The sequence below is a fragment of the Suricata suricatta genome, chromosome 4, assembly GCF_006229205.1.
Source record: "Suricata suricatta isolate VVHF042 chromosome 4, meerkat_22Aug2017_6uvM2_HiC, whole genome shotgun sequence".
NCBI classification, from domain to species: Eukaryota; Metazoa; Chordata; class Mammalia; order Carnivora; family Herpestidae; genus Suricata; species Suricata suricatta.
Window position 1 is genome coordinate 85,536,519 of NC_043703.1, and position 16,619 is coordinate 85,553,137.

The following is a 16,619-nucleotide window of genomic DNA, read 5'->3' on the forward strand; positions in this document are numbered from 1 at the left end:
GAGGCAGGAATTGTAACCTAATTAGGCCCGTCCATCTGTACTCTGCCCGTTCTTTTTTTTTTTATTGGTAGTGAACAAAAGAAAATACATCGTAGGCTCACTTATTTTACAAACATTTATTAAATGTTCACTGTATGACAGGCATGATTCCAGGTACTGGGAATACAGCTGTGACCAAAATAACACCTCTGCCCTCATGGAATTCCGGTGGGAAGACCCGAAAATAAAGAAGTAAATCTGTAATGGAAGGTCTGGTGGTGATAAGATCTATCTCAACACAAAGCAGAGGGAGGGGACAGAGAGGGATGGAAAAGAGGTGCTATTCAGAATTGCCTCTGGGAAGGTCTCTTGAACAAAGACTCAAATAAATGAAGGAGTGAGTCATGCTAATTTTTCTACAATTTGATTTATTTAAATTTAATTTATTAATTTAACTGGGATTTATGGGGGGGTGATATGATATAGAGGCCCGAGTGAGCTTTTCCCCAATGCGCATGCAATTATCCCAATGCCTTTCCTTCCTCCTTACTTTCAGAGGTTGTGTTATAAAGTTGAGTCTGTTTCTCAGTTCACTAATATGTCCTAACATGTATTTTTCTCACAGTCTACTCTATTTTAATTGCTATTTCTTGGCTCATCCTTTTGTAAAAACTCAGCAGTCCTTGCTGATTCTCCTTCTATAGCATGTCTAACTCGCTCCGGTCTCAAAATGAAATTCCATCTTCCCAAAAAGACAGCCTATATCTTAACTATTTTTGAATCTATAACACCTTCCACAGAGCATAACCAAGGTAGACTTCTAATACATAGTTGTTGGGTGACAAATGAATGAAGTCTAACACTCATGTAGATGTTTTTGACTCTAACTCGGGCCTGGGGGCACCTCACTCTTTTAAAACAGGTCACAAATGGCAGGGAACTACTGACCCTCCCGCATGCACACTTCCTCCTGCCATTCAGCTTCAGGATAAACATCACGTTCATTCTTCGGTCCTTCACCATAAACACAGCAGCTCTTGTTAAACAACTGAGGAAGAGCAGAATCCTCGAAAAGGTCAAGCCACTTCCATGAAAAAGGATATCGCTTGGATTTGCATTGTTTTATTGCCTTTATTTCACTCGGATAAGATTGAAAATCTTAAGGGCCAGTCTTTAACGTGGTCAAACCATATGTTTTTCCAGTTCTGTGTTTATACCATCTGTGCATCCATATTCCCACCAAAACCAAGACGACCAGGGAGAGGGGCGCCAGTGCAATCTCCCAGGAGAACGAGGCCGCTGTAGGAAGAACAGAGTTACATCATGGGGGACGGAACATGCTCTCACTGCCAAACAGGATGGTGCAGGGCAGGTTTATGGAGAAGACAGGAAGTTGGATTTGTTTTTTCTAATAAGAATGCACTGATTTTTCAGAAAGCACATCCCTCACACCAGATCAAGGACCTTTGAGAATGCTATCTGTGGCATTAGGGAAATAAGGAAGGTAGAACAAAAATCCATTAAGGAGAAACAGCACAGAGTGGGGATCAGGTCAAGGGTCTTTGTTCCACCCATTGAACAGTGTGCAGTAAGATGGTGTCTGTTTAGGGGCACCTGGGGACTGAGTCAGTCAAGCATCCAACTTCGGCTCAGGTCATGATCTCACAGTTTGTGGGTTCCAGCCCCCATGGGGCTCTGTGCTGACACCTCAGAGCCAGGAGCCTGCTTCAGATTCTGTGTCTCCCTCTCTCTCGGCCCCTTCCCCACTCAACCTCCTTCTCTCTCTGTCCCTCAAAAATGAGTAAATGTTAAAAATAAATTAAAACAAAAAAAGATGGTATCTGTGTAGGCCTCAACCAGCCGACTGTGACTTGGCCAGGGAACAGTCTGCCCCTTTCCAGTGAGCACGACTGTCAGGAAGATCAATAAAGTAACAAAGAAAGAGAAAACAAACTTCAAATGAAGGAGCATTAGGTGTCCAGATACTGCTTGGACCCAGCTACTTTATATTCTACTCCTTGGTATCCCTGTGTTATGAAAATAGAGTATGAATAAAAACATAACAAGTAAACACAAGAACGCAAGTGTTACTGGACTCGATGATGAAACCAGGATTTTACATTTTAAAGCTATTTATCATAGTCTGTCTAGGCCTCCAGGAATCAACACAATCTCAGACCATTTCTCCAGATGATTCTTTTCTCTTAAAATCGCACAGGTTTAGAAGTGAGAAAAGCTTTAGTTTTCTGAGCAGCTGCCCAGATGCACCTCTCAATAGTGGTGACAGGTTTTCAACTACTCCCGCAGCCATGAGCCATGGCCACCCCAGCACCGGACATGCAGGGAGAGGGCTCACCTTACAGAAACATTTAAAGGGTCCCAGCTTCAGGACGGGCAGACAAACCACAGGTTCCTTTGGGTCATACTCTGGACCCCAGAAGTAGATTCTGCTTTCCGTGGTACCCTTCCTTTCCAAGTCTCTACACCTACTGATTCTTTCATGGATATGATCTAGGTCAGTGGTTCTCAAACTTGAGTATGAAAGGAGTCCGCTGGACTGCAGTCTCTGTCTTACCCTGCGAGAAGCTGAGTAGATGTGGGGTGAGCTCAGGGCTCTGTGTTTCCAACTAGTGGCCCAAGTGTGCCTTGCTGGTGGTGCTCAGACCACATTTAGAAGAAAGTCCTGTGTGCAGTCATGCTGTGCCCTGAGGCTTAACCAAATCCTCAGCTTTTCAATTACAAGTCTGTCTACAGCTGCCTTCCCAGCAAACACTGAGAATGTGGAGCAATTTGTGTGATTGCTACAGAATGCCCAGAAGGCCTAATGAGACTGCAGCAGGAGGTCACTTCAGTGTGTCCCCGGCTGACCTTTCTGACTGTCAAGGGTCTCCGCACTACCTCTATTTCCCTTTCCCACTCAGTGCTTAAACACTGGGAAGAAATTAACTTGGTCAAAATGATAGTATGGGCTTTTCTTCTTCTTCTTCTTCTTCTTCTTTTTAACATTTATTTATTTTTGAGAGAGATAGAGGACAAACAGAAAGGGGTAGAGACAGAGGGAGACACAGAATCCGAAGCAGGCTTCAGGCTCTGAGCTGTCAGCACAGAGCCCGATGTGGGGCTGGAACTCACAAATCAAGAGATCGTGACTTAAGCTGAAGTAGGATGCTCAACCACTGAGCCACCCAGATGCCCCATTTTTTAAAGATCCTTAAGTGGGCATTGGGTTGACTGGACTTTAGTCTTGTGTTTTCTCTCCTGTCAACTGATGACTTTAGCCTGATGCTGCCCAGAGCCCTGCCTATCTCCCAGTGCCCATCTCCAGCCCCCATCTCTCGGAGAAAGGAGTTTTCTATTTCAGGGATAAAGAATGTCCCACCGTCCTGCTCAAGGCATCACGAAGAAGTAGGAGGTCCTGCTGATCCAGGGAAGAACCACATGAAAACACCAGGGATATTTTTTAGTTTATCACAGGACCATTCTGTGTTTTTTCCAAAAATCAGCTTGCCTTTTAAAGTTTGATTTGAATAATCTCCCAAAGCCAGCCCCCACCCTACAAGAAATAAATCAGGAAAAAAATAAGAACTGTTTCTGGTGATATAAGCAAACATCTGGAGAGCCAGTAGCTTTGTCTAGCAGCCACAGACCATCAAACACGCTGTTTTCCTTCTTTAATGCCCAACAAGTACATACCTTCTTTGACTGTGGTGCGTAGCATCTGAAAACTCAGTGTGTTCCGGACAACGCATTTAAAATCCGTGTTCAAATCCTCTCTTATGACTGGATCAAAAATCAGTGGCACTTCAATGTAGTTCTCATTGTTTTCTGAGTATTCCCTGAGTTAGGAAATAATCACTTAAACATGATGTATCAAATGCAAGTTCACCATTATGACATCCAAACACTCTCAATGAGAAGGATCCATTGTGCTTAAATTGGTCTTGATTCATAAAGTCAAGGGCACTCGCCATGCAGTTTATTTGTTCCCTATCTGGGAGAATTCTAAGCCTGTGCCCAAGGTGGGTGACGCTGAAGCTGTTGGGAGTGACACTAAGGACATTGATCCCTGTAACAGGACACTTGTCATAAGGAAAACTTAACAGGAGCCCGTTTTGTTTGGATAATGGAAGAATTCATTTTTTAAGGCCATTGATGAACAAAGAGGCAGCGGTGGGAATAGAAATGCCGAGTATGGGGAAACTTGACTGTAACACCACTAAATCATTTGCATATTGAGGAGAAGGGAGTTTCCAGGAATGCTGGCCTCCATGGCGTTTCCTCCTCCTCTCGGCTCCTTTGCCAGCTAGGTCCCTCTGGAAACTCAAGTTGGGAGCAGAGCGCCACAGACGGGCCACAGAATGGCTCCAGTCAGCCATTTGTAGTGATAGCGACATGAAGATGCTTCACTGCCACTGATGGGCATAAATAAACATATCATGATGTGGATCTACTAGGGCTACTTTTTTTTTTCCTCTTTGGGAGAAAATAGGCTCCTGTAAGTGAGTGGATAGTATGAGTAAGCAGACATGGGGCATGTTAGCAATGCCAAGGTTTTCCCAACGACTGTGTAAGCAAGCAGCTATGCTAACCACATATAATTCTGACCTGCTAAACTGCATCCAGAAAGAATTTATTTGTCTTTCAAAAAAAAAAAGATAAAAAAATTGGCAATTGAAAGTCCAGGCTAATTCAGAGTACCAAAACCGTAATTTCAAAAGTACTTGGTAATTGGGAACATTGAATGGTCTCTCTCCCTTCCTCAAACACTAAAGGTTCACATTTCCAAAGTCTGATTGTTCTACCTTTAGAGTGAGAAAACATTCCAGAGATTAATGCTTATGAGAACAAAATTCTTCCTTTCTTTTAATATTAACCTTTCTGAGTGCCTGCGGCAGCCCCCAGATCCTTGAGAAAGAAAGGAGGCCGTGCAATACGGGGTTGACCTTCAGAGCCTTCTGAGGGGTTTGTGAAAATGTTTGACACTCAGGTTGCAGAGTGCAGAGTGGAAATGTTTTAACTCCAAAGGTTTTTTTTTAACTCCAAAACTCAAGACACAAAACGTTTAACAAAACAGCTAGAAAATGCAACATCAATGCCAAGCAGTCCGCTACAACTCAGCTCCTAGAGAAAGTTTGATTCTCAAGAGCAATTGGGAATGCTTAGCCAAACTCCATGTATAAAATCCTGTAACTCCAACAGCTTAGCATCAAAAAGGTTATTTTTAATATAGTATGTGTGTCATTATGAATAGGATTCTATTTCTAAATAGAATTTCTAAAAGAAGAGCAAAGCCCACGTCAGTCCCCTAACAGCTCTGCCTAGAAGATGCTTCTCAGCAGACCCAGATCTTCACACACTTACTGGCGCTGCCCCTCGGTCACACGGCCTCCCCGGTAGGCGCCCTCTATGCTGGTGGTGTTGGCCATCCACCACAGCATGGTAGTCGAATGCGTGCCAGCTCCCAGAAACACCTTACATGGGATGGTCAGTCTTGACCCTGCATACAGCAAGACAGCACACATCAACGTCAGAGCCCGGCCAGGGAACAGGGCTCACACCAGTCCTGCATCCATCTGAGCGGCGGACCTTTCCCCGTCTCAAACACCCCTTGCAGCCAACTCTTTCCTTAGGAGGAAACTTAGCTCCCTCATATGATTTCATTCACACAGGACTCCAGTATTTATCAAGTGTCCCCTGTTCCCTTAACTGGTCTTCATGGCAGATGAAAACTCAAGAGGCAAGTGGCTTCTCCAAGGCCATTAAGCTCCTACAGGACATTCTGAATTCACAACACCTTCTCCCACAATTTATTCTAAGTACCTCAAAAAGTCCAGATTAATGTTTGGATTCTTTCTCTCCACCCACTACTGGTGTCAGGGCTCATGTTTCCCCCCAAAACTCCCCAGTCCCAGATCATGTTCATTTGGGATTTACCATTGAAGAAACCACTGGATTTTATAGGGATGGGGCCTTTTACTGTTGCTCAGGGTACCGGTACTGGGCCCCTTGCCTCAGTCACTATGAGTTTTAGTTTTTAAGTCACTGAAGGGGAGGAAAGAAAAAAATGAACAAATCCATACCATCTGTTTTTTCCTTATGGGGGATTTGCCTCCCTGAGGTGTGTCTTTGAATATCCTGGCCTCCCTTGAGGCTCAGAATGCCAGCTCTTCTCCCTCCTTCACCACCTCTGATAACCTTAAAGATTTCTCAGCCCAAACCAACCCATTACATCTGGCTCCGTGAGACTCTGCCACACACATCAGTGCATTCAAAGCACCAGGATGGAGAACTCAACTCCACTCGTCTGGGGAACACTGAGGAGCCAGGTGGCTGGAATCTCAGCCAGCACCAGCCCTGTCCCCACTTCCCCCAGCTGTCCCAAGGGCTATGACAACCATCAGGAGCTGCAGCTCATGTGTCAGAGAGCAACCCCACCATCTGCACAGAAGTCCCCCTTCTCTACGGCCACCAATTAAAACTTAGAACATAAGCCCAATTCCAAACAGAAGAGATGGATAGTTAGATGGATGGGTAGATGGATGGAAGGATAGAATGTAAGCCCAACACCAAACAGAAGATTTGGATGTATGGATGGAGAGAAGGATGGGGAGGGAGGGACGGAGGGTGGAAGGAAGGAAGGAGGGAAGGATAGATGGATGAGGCCTACAAAACCATTATAAATAAGCATAGGCCTACAAAACAATTATGCAAAAAAAAAAAAAGGCACAAGCCTGTCTGAACCCCAGCCTGACTTGAGTGTGGCTTTTGATCTTCGTTGAGCCACCATGATCCCTGAGCAGCTTTTCCTTTTGGAAAATGGGAGAAATGAGGCCCTCCTACAGGGTCTATCTTGGCATTGAGTGGCATCCCATTAGACAGTGATGTTCCGCAGGGAAGTGTGTGCGTGGGCCCGAGTGAGAAATGGGAAATCCCATCAGTCACTTTCATCACCCCAGTCGACCAGCTGACAGCTATTTCGGCCACCGGGGACACCTCTGTGGGGCCAGCGGTGGCAGGATCAGCCTCACTTTACAAATGGACCCTTAGGGAAATGCGGAGTGTCCGCCTTCGGTAAAGTGAATGATGAAAAATACCCTCCAGGTGTGGGCTGCCTGAGGGAGCCGCGCCGCCGATTGCCTCGCACAGTTGAGGACTGCCACCAGAAGGTTTGGAGCGTCACAATCAGACTGTCGTAGGCAGCGTTTTCATGTAACAAAGCGGACCTATTTTCAATCAACGCCACTTCTAACATCTCACGGAAGAAAATGTTCCTTCGTATCTGTTATCTCTGCCTCTCACGGCGGGATGCTGGGGTCCCACCCAGGCACACTGCACATCAAAGGGACAGTGCAGTCAGGGGTCACAGGGTCTGGGACCATGGGCGTGGGCACTGCAGGCACCCCTGTGGGTTACACGGTCCTCGTGTGCCTTACCCAGTGAAGCTGAGATGGTCTGGTGAGGGGAGATAATCACAGGAATTGTCTCCTCTTCTTTTTCTGAGAAATACAGGAGACAAACAGATTCAATTAAGAAAGCCTTCATTTCAAGCTGAGAGTCAAGTTTCATTGTTCAGCTAATTCACAAAGTTCTCCTCAGCAGCATGGCCAGCCATTGTAAGGTTCGACCTTCCTAGCAAAGGAAACAGGCTCTCCACAGAAGCAAGCATCTCTGGCCAATGCCTTTCCCAGAAGAGATATTACTGGAAGCGGCCACAGTTAAATACACATTCCGCTACCAGATGTTCTTTGCTCTGTGATAAATAATTAACCATTCCCCTTCCTGGCTTCCTGAATAAATTCTTAAGAGTAAGGTCCACAATGTCCACAAGATGGGCTTTACCTCAACATCATTTGCCCTACAATATCTCCATCCTTTCCATTCCTGCCTCCCCATGTGCCTGCCTCAGAATAATAAAGAGTCACTTGAAAAAATTTTAAAAAGGCACTGGAATTTGGGAACCCCCTGTTTATACTGCTAATCCCACACTGAGTGATAATGAGCACAATCCAGCATTGGCTACTATGTCTTGTTCATTGAAGATGTAACTCTTTTGGGAAACAGAAATGGACTTCTGAATAGCAACCCAACTCCCCAAGAGGAAGGCCTCTCAACAGCTTGAAGAAACTGGGCACGTGAGCCAGAGCAAATCCTTACGTCTTCCCTGCAAAGCGTTTTGAAATCCTAACGTGAGTAAGTATTAGACAGTCTCATAGCAGAGAACCAAACCAGATGGCTTCTTGATCGTGACCAGGAGCCTCCCCACAACTGCCCCCCACAAACACTCATAATCACATGTCTGCTGCACTGAGGGGGAGGGGGGCAACAGAGAGGAGGTGAGAAAAGAGCCTCAGGGGCTAGTACCTCAGTGCTTCTCAGATCTGAAGGTGCAGCAGCATCACGTGGGCCACATGTTAAACACAGATTGCTGTGCTCCCCCCACCACATGCCTGTTTCTAACTCAGTGGGTCTGGAATGGAGACTGAGATTCTTCAATCTGGTGAGCACCCAAGTGCTGCTACTGCTGGCTGGCCCAGGACCACCCTTTGAGAACCTCTGAGAGTGTGAGCATAACGCAGGGTACTATGAAGGTTGGTCGCCCCCTAGCGTTCCTGGGCAGTATCACATAAACAGGATAATTAAGAGCCCCTTCAAAGACCGGAAAGTTTCTGTGATTTCCCTGTGGGGGAATAAGTTGTTGATATGAATGAATGCTGTATATATAACTTAGAGATTTTAGTTCATGGGAGGCACGATTTTCCCTATAGTAAAATTGAATCTCTGGATTCCCTGTGACCAAAGAAAAAAAATGTCTTCTCCCTTCAATGACCAATTATTTAACCTTAATGTATTTTCAAAGCCCTCTGAAATGCTCTAGAAGACTCCAACTGTGTCCTTGTTCAGTATATAACATCAAGAAAGGAGGTATAGTCTTTAGGGTGGAGTCCAGGGTTAAAACACTTTTGTGTTCCTTGTACCAAGCTTGATGTCCAGCACATAGGAGGTATGCAGTAAATGCTGAACAATTTTAAATACTAACCAACACTGTTCACAACATTATTTTCAAGTGGAACTCATTTAAACCAATGAGAGCCCTCACTGTTTGAAATTCTAGTTTCAAGAGCCACATGCCTTGGGGAAGACCAAAAAAAAGGCAATTTCCACTGGATATGCCAATACACAGCCTTCTAACTGAAAAGCCCAATAAAATTCTAGTATCCTAGAATTATACATAAAGTTATGGCAGCCATGTTCTGATCACTGACCCTGGAGCACAAGCCTTCCAAAGGGGGCTTTCGAAAGAGACCTTCCAAGTGAACCAAGTGTTTGGTGCCCTCTGCTGGTGTGTTTTAGCCTCACACTTGGAACCCTATCAACTACCCAGGGATTCACCTTTTCTCATGAAAACATCCCGCTATCTTCCGAAGGTTCACACATGTTTCATTAGCCTGATGCTTTAGGAAAGTTGACAGGTCTGTCTTCCTTTCCTACAAAGACATTCAAGGAATTCCACGGAAACCCTAATTTGTTCCTTGCATGCTTGGTTTTGACAGGGTGGAGAGGTACCTCGACGGCAAGTACTCACTGTTGACGCGTAGTTCAATGTTCCTAGTCACATTGTACTGCGTGCCTGCGTGAGCGAACACCACGGCACAGCTGTAATAGCCCGCGTCCTCCGCAGACACATTATGTATGAGTAAGCGAGGGGTTCCCCTCACGCTTAGGAACTTGTCGTTGTCTTGATCCAAAAGGACAGAATCCTTAAGGGAAAATAGTTTTGGAAGTTATACTATGTACTAATTTATATCTCAAAAGCTATATGAATAGCATCAGTATTGTCAATCGATGTTGAATATGCAACCCAACAATTGCCCTAGTATTGACTTTGTAAATGTCCTTTGGACATACTATTAACTGTACTTTTTAGCAGAAGGAATTTGTTAACATAGAAAACAAAATTGTAGGGTGCCCAGGTGGCTCAGTCATTAAGTATCTGACTTCAGCTCACAGTTAGTGAGTTCCAGTTCCACATCGGGTGATCTCGAGCCCCATTTCTGCCTCTAAGTCTCTCTCTCTCTCTCTCTCTCTCTCTGTGCCTCTCATGGGATTCTCTTTCTCTCTGCTTCTCTGTCTCTGCCCCTCAATCACTTGTGACTTGAAAAGTAATATTCAAAAGAAATGATGTTGCAGTAATTACTTTAAAGATCATTTCAATTTCAGGAGTCAATAAAGATGGTGGAAATTTTGTAAGAAAAAACTAAATGAGAGAAATGAGGGCCCACTTCTCACATGGGCAAAAGATTCTGTGGGTTTTACACAACAGAATCCTAAAGAGCAAGGCCTCAAAGAACAGAAAAAGCTGAATGAGATTCAAGAAAACATCCTAACAAGCACAAAGTGTTCTCAGGAACCTAACTTTCAAAGCCATGATGATCAAAGACCTGCAATAGTCAAACATAACCTTGAGCTGTTTCAGACTCTTGCTCTGAATAGTAGCACAGACATAATTGGAAAGGTTTGTCACCTAATGGCTCATAAAGTATTATTTTACAATCTATTTAACTAAAAAGAGATTTTATTGTCCCTAACATGAGTAGCCAAACACGGAAACGGGGCTCAGCACCCTTGTTTCTCCAAGGCCTCCAAGCCCCCAGGGCTCCCCTGCACGGCAGGGGTGTGTGGAGCCCGGCCTCAGGGGCTAGAGTTCTGGCTGCACCATCTACCAGCCGTGTGACCTTGGACAAGGGCCTTACACTTCTGTATCTCCATTTCTTAATCTGTAAAATGGAGATATTAACAGTCCCTACTTTGTTAGTTTCTATGCCAGGGAGTCTAGAATAGACTTCTACCCAGGACAGGCTAAGTAAAGATCAGCTTCTGTGTCCTATGTATATCTTGTAGGTATAATACCAGTCACTTCGTTGACCTATCCTTGATCAAATAATTCATTTGTATCAAATTGTATTTTTTTATTGTTTTAATGTTTATTTCTTTTGAGAGAGACAGAAACAGAGAGAGACAGAGAGAGAGTATGCAAGCAGGGAAGGAGCAGAGAGAAAGAGAGAATCCCAACTGTTGGTGCAAAGCTGGACATGGGGCTCAATCCCACATCCTGCAAGATCATGACCTGAGCCAGAATCAAGAGCAGGAGGCTTAACCGACTGAGCCACCCAGGTGCCTTATGTCAAATTTTACACAAATAACTGTACTTTTCAATATCAGTCTATGGTCTGTCTATAACGGGGATCAGCAAATTCTTCTGTAAAGGACCAGATAGTAAATATTTCAGGCCGACAGTCCACATGGCCTCTGTCCTCTGGAAAGTTTGAAGAACTACTCCATTCTGCCCTTGGGGTATGACCACAGAAACAGTAAGCATGGCCGTGTCCCACTAAAGCATTATTTACGAACACTGAAATTTGAATTTTACATCATTTCCATATATCATGAAACACTAGTCTTCTTTTATTTTTTTTTAACCATTTAAGAAAGTGAAAACTGGGGGCGCCTGGGTGGCTCAGTCATTTAAGTGTCCAACTCTTGATTTCTGCTCAGGTCATGATCCCAGGGTCATGGGATTGAGTCCCATATCAGGCTCCATGATCAGCATGCTTAAGATTCTCTCTCTCTCTCTCTCCCTCTTCCTCTCTCCCTCCTCTCTCTCTCTTTCAAATAAAAAAAGAAAGAAAGAAAGTAAAAACTATCCCCAGCATATAAAAACAGGCAGCCCCTCAATTTGGCCACTGTTTATAGCTATCATTTGCCCACACTTGGTCTACACGGGTGATCTGATGATAGTATTTGTTAAATCAGGCAAAAAAATGAATTGTTTATATATATACTCTTTTAACACAAAAGTTAATTATCATGTGCTTTAAAAAATCTTCATTAATATGTATACAATGTCATTAAATAAACAATTGGTTTTTTCTACATTGTTATAGACAAATGACAGAGTAAAAAGCTATTTTCTTCAACTGTCACTTCCTCTGCATTCATTTTACATTCTGTCTTCTCAAATTCCTATTCTGAGAACCCTTGCCCCAGCCACATAAAGATAAATAGAACATATTAATTATGACCCTTTTTAAACCAACTAGTTGAAAAAAAATCAGAAATATAAAAGGGAATATGTTATCTTCAGAACGGCTATTTTATATCTTTCCTGTAACTAGTAAGACACATTTTAATTAAATGGCAATTTTTAAAGATGTACCTTGTACCACTGGATCTTCACTTCCATTTTGTTACGGGTGAATTCACTCAGCTCAGGGCAAACTAAAGACCCAGAGGTTGACAGCGTAAGGATTTGTGGGTATGAGATGAAAGGCAGGGAAGCTTCTGTCTTCTCAAAAACCCTGAGCTCAGTGGACATTTCATCACAATAAGAGGCATTTCTGATGTAAAAGGGAAAAAAAAAGGATAATAAATGATAAGGCAAAATAACAGTAAAGCTAAATGAAGTTAAGATTAATTTGGGGTGCCAGAGTGGCTCAGTTGGTTAAGCATCCAACTTCAGCTCAGGTCATGATCTCATGGTTCGTGAGTTTGAGCCCCACGTCAGGCTCTGACGCTCAGAGCCTGGAGCCTGCTTTGGATTCTATGTCTCACTCTCTCTCTCTGCCCCTGCCCCATTTGTGCTCTGTCTCTCCCTCAAAAATAAAATAAGACATTTTAAAAAATAATAATTTCCCCAAGCCCATTAAATTCTGTGTTCTTCATTTCTTGATTAGTATTGCAATGCTTCTCTTCCTGATCTTTTTGAGTCCTGAAGAGACAAAAGAAAAAAAAAAGTACCACATCATAACTATTGTAAAAAATAAAATAAAATAAATGATGACATGGTCTGCATTTTTCCCAAAGGACCCTCTGCAGGCCTTATTTCAACCCCATCAAGTGTCACTAAGAGGTCCCCAGATACCCTTCAAATGGGCCTTAACTTTCCGGTTCTAGGGGGTCCCTGAGCACAGCCCCAACACACTTCAGCGTCCTAGTGCAGAAGGCCACATCCAAAAAGACACATGGTCTCCTAAGAGCCACCGTTTACCTAGAAGAAAGTTCCCTTTACTCTTGCAAATCATCTATAAGCTTAAGTCGAATTTCAGAAAACTGCTGAGAACTTTGTGTAAGATCTGTAAAATATTTTTGCAATACAGCATAGGGAAATGAAAGCAAGTTTGTTTTGTTTTTAATTTGGTTTGGTTTGGTTTGGTTGTTTTGTTTTGTTGGTTGGCCTAACTCTAATCTCAATATCATAATTCTATCAAGACCCTAGAGCAGGGGAAAAGGCAGAGGCAAAACGTTGATAGAAACATGGGGTGGGGGGAGATAGAAAAACATAAAAATACAATGACCTCAGCTAAGCCCCTGGTTATCTAAGAAACACAACATCAACAGAGGCTATGAAAATGTGTGCTGTAAAAGAAAGAAAGAAAGAAAAAGAAAGTGTGTGCTGTATAAGGAAGGGGTGGGGGGCCTGTACAGCCAAAGGAAGAACAATCTGTATCTAAAGAAGGAACAAAATGTGAAAAATGTATGTAAAAGAAGTGATAAAAGCTTGCTACCTGAAAGTGAAAAGAATTAATTCAAATATACAGAGGCAATATCTATATTATATTTCATGTCTGGTTTAAAAAAGGAAAAACAATGAGTGAATATTTTAGGCACAAAGAAATGCAGGAAGTTAACTATCACCTTGAAAAATATATAATCTCACTGTAAGAAATGTAAATGAGGAGGGGCACCTGGGTGGCTCAGTCGGTTGAACATCCGACTTTGGCTCAGGTCATGATCTCATGGTCCGTGAGTTCGAGCCCCCCACCAGGCTCTGTGCTGACAGCTCAGAGCCTGGAGCCTGCTTCAGATTCTGTGTCTCCCTCTCTCTCTTCTCCTCCCCTGATTGCACGCTCTCTCACTCTCTCAAAAATAAATAAACATTTTTTTTAATTTTAATAAGAAAAAATGTAAATAAAGACAAGTCTAAAGAAGAGTATACTCCTGAAAGTAGTCACCCCAGCAGCTAGAGGAGGCACGTGCCAGGCCCTGTGTTTTATGCTCTATATTTGTTATTTTATTTATTCTTTAACCCTATGAGCAGGAATTATTATTATATCATTTTTAGGTGAGGAAAATTAGGTATACAGAAATTAAGTAATTTCCTAAGGCTGTACAGCAATTAAGAGGTCAAATAAGGGTAGAAGCCCAGTAAGCCTCTGGGAAAACCCATAAATTAGGGCAGTATCTCCCGAAACCAAACTTACTACACATATTGAAAGTTACAAATCTGTTCCCATTATTGATCTCGTAATTCCCCTTGGGCATTGAAATTGACACAGAAGAAAGATGGGTACGGAATGATTTGATCACCACTCACATTCTCCACGTGGCGTTACATCCCCACAGCAAACAGGCGGTGGTCATGAGTGTTATTCACCAAATGTGTCCAACCCCCCATCCTGAGCAAACAGTGGAATTAACAGTCATGGTCATGCCCCCACTGTGGGTGGGTGCAGTTATACGACTCTTCTAGTCAATGACATATGTATGTCACTTCTATACCAAAGTATGTTATTTTTAATGTGTACTTATTTTTGAGAGAGATAGGATAGAGCACAAGTGGGAGAGGGGCAGAGAGAGAGGGAGACACCGCATCTGAAGCAGGCACTAGGCTCTGAGCTGTCAGCACACAGCCTGATGCGGGGCTCAAACTCACAAACCACGAGATCATGACCTGAGCCGAAGCAGGATGCCGACTGAGCCACCCAGGTGCCCCTACACCAAAGTTTTGATAGCAATAGAGTGTAAGACACTCTAGAGCATGTCTCCTTCTGGTGTGGCAGCCAGCATTTGAGATAGTGGCTGCTCCTTCAGTCTGGGTCCCCGATTGTCTCCGAACCCAACATGAGTTTGTTGATAAGTGAGAGTCACCGACTGTCGGTGACTCTCAGCCCACTGGGAGCCCAGTCTCAGAGCCGGGAGAGAGTTCTAGAGATCAGGCTCTTTCTCATGCTAAGAAACCTTGACCCACACTGAGATGTCTACTTCCCCCCTCAATCTCAGATCTCTTTTTTTCTGCAAGAATAGAAAATAAAATAAGAGTATGAGGTACAATTTTTTAAAGCAAGTATAAAAACAAACCTTAAGACAAACATGACTTAGTTCACCTCTCCCTGATTTTCACATAGTATCACTACAGGAGTCTATAGACGTTGCTTTCAGGAAAGAAAAGGCATTTTCATGTATATATCGACCATCTTCTATGGTGCTCCCCATAACTAGGTGCTTCACATGCTCTGATTTCATAGAACTCTCCCAACAACTCTCTTTACAGAGGAGAAAACTGAGACCCGTAAATGCCAAGTAATAAGACCAATGTCCTACCAGCTAGAAAATGAGAGAGATAGGATTCACCCCCACACTATTCCAATTTCCATTCCTTTTCTACTGAACAATAAGTTTTCCTAGTAGTGCTCCTAAGGAAAACATTAGAATTCTTCTACACTAAAAGGCAAGGAAAACTATGCATTGATAGCTATTGTAAAAACCAAACATCCACATTTCCCTGAAATGGAAATAAGAGAATGTTTGTCTAGGTCCTAGGCCGGATTCATCGACAGGATTGAACTCATACACTGGACTATGACTCAGCCAGGAAAAAGAATGAAATCTTGCCATTTGCAACAACATCGATGGATCTAGATGACATGATGCTAAGTGACATAAGTCAGACAGAGAAAGATAGATACCATATAATTTCACTCATAGGTGGAATTTAAGAGACAAAACGAATGAACAGCAAAAAAAGAGAGACAAACAAACAAGACTCTTAAATACAGACAACAAACTGGTGGATGCCAGCGGGGCGGTGGCTTGGGGGATGGGTGACCCAGACGAAGGGGATTAAGAGCACACTTAGCGCGCCGAGCACTGAGAAATGTACAGAACCGCTGAATCATTATACTCTGCACCTGAAACTAATATAGCACTGCATGTTAATTGTTTTTCCATTTTTAAAAGAAATTAAATATAAGAACCCAAAAAAATTTAAAAATTAAAAATAGGCAAAGGACTTGAACAGACATTTGGCCAATAAAGGGCATGGAAATAGGCTTAGAATAACTAATCGTTAGGGAAATGCAAATCAAAAGCACAATAATATATCACTTCACACCCAGGAGGATGGCTATTATCCCTCTCCAAAAAAAAGAAAAAGCAAAAGCAAACCCAGAAACTAATAAGTGGTAGTGAAGATGTGGAGACACTGGAAGTTTGTACACTGCTGGCGGGCATGGAAAATGGAGCCGGCACTGCTGCAAACCAAACAATGTGATGGTTTCTCAAAAAATTAAACATAGGATTACCATACGAGCCACCAGCTCTCTCCTGGGTATGGACCCAAAAGAACTGAAAGCAGGGGCTCCGCCAGATCTTTGTACACCTGTATTCAGCCCAGCATTACTCAAACAGCCTAAAGGCAGAAGCACCGTAAGTACCAAAATATGATATATTTATGCCATGAAATATTATCCACTCTTGAAAAGGAACAAAATTCTGATACACGCTGCAATACGGATGAGCCCTGAGGATTCTGTGCCGAGTGAGATAAGCCGCTCACAAAGGACAGACACTATACGACTCCACTC

General features: G+C 43.2%; 1 protein-coding gene across 3 annotated transcripts in view; it reads right to left on the reverse strand.

Moving 5' to 3' along the window:
• Window positions 1-387: 387 nt before the first annotated feature.
• Window positions 388-16,619, reverse strand: part of IL1R2 (interleukin 1 receptor type 2) — a 35,163-nt gene continuing 18,931 nt past the window's right edge. For 2 of the 3 annotated variants that reach the window (XM_029937124.1, XM_029937123.1), the window contains exons 4-9: window positions 12,194-12,374; window positions 9,563-9,737; window positions 7,413-7,475; window positions 5,341-5,476; window positions 3,673-3,815; window positions 388-1,278 (exon numbers count right to left, since the gene is read on the reverse strand). In XM_029937124.1, the coding sequence (XP_029792984.1) occupies window positions 1,139-1,278; window positions 3,673-3,815; window positions 5,341-5,476; window positions 7,413-7,475; window positions 9,563-9,737; window positions 12,194-12,374 (838 nt within the window). In that variant the 3' untranslated portion in view covers window positions 388-1,138. The remainder of the gene's footprint in view (window positions 1,279-3,672; window positions 3,816-5,340; window positions 5,477-7,412; window positions 7,476-9,562; window positions 9,738-12,193; window positions 12,375-16,619) is intronic. The other variant, XM_029937125.1, reaches the window with a different exon arrangement.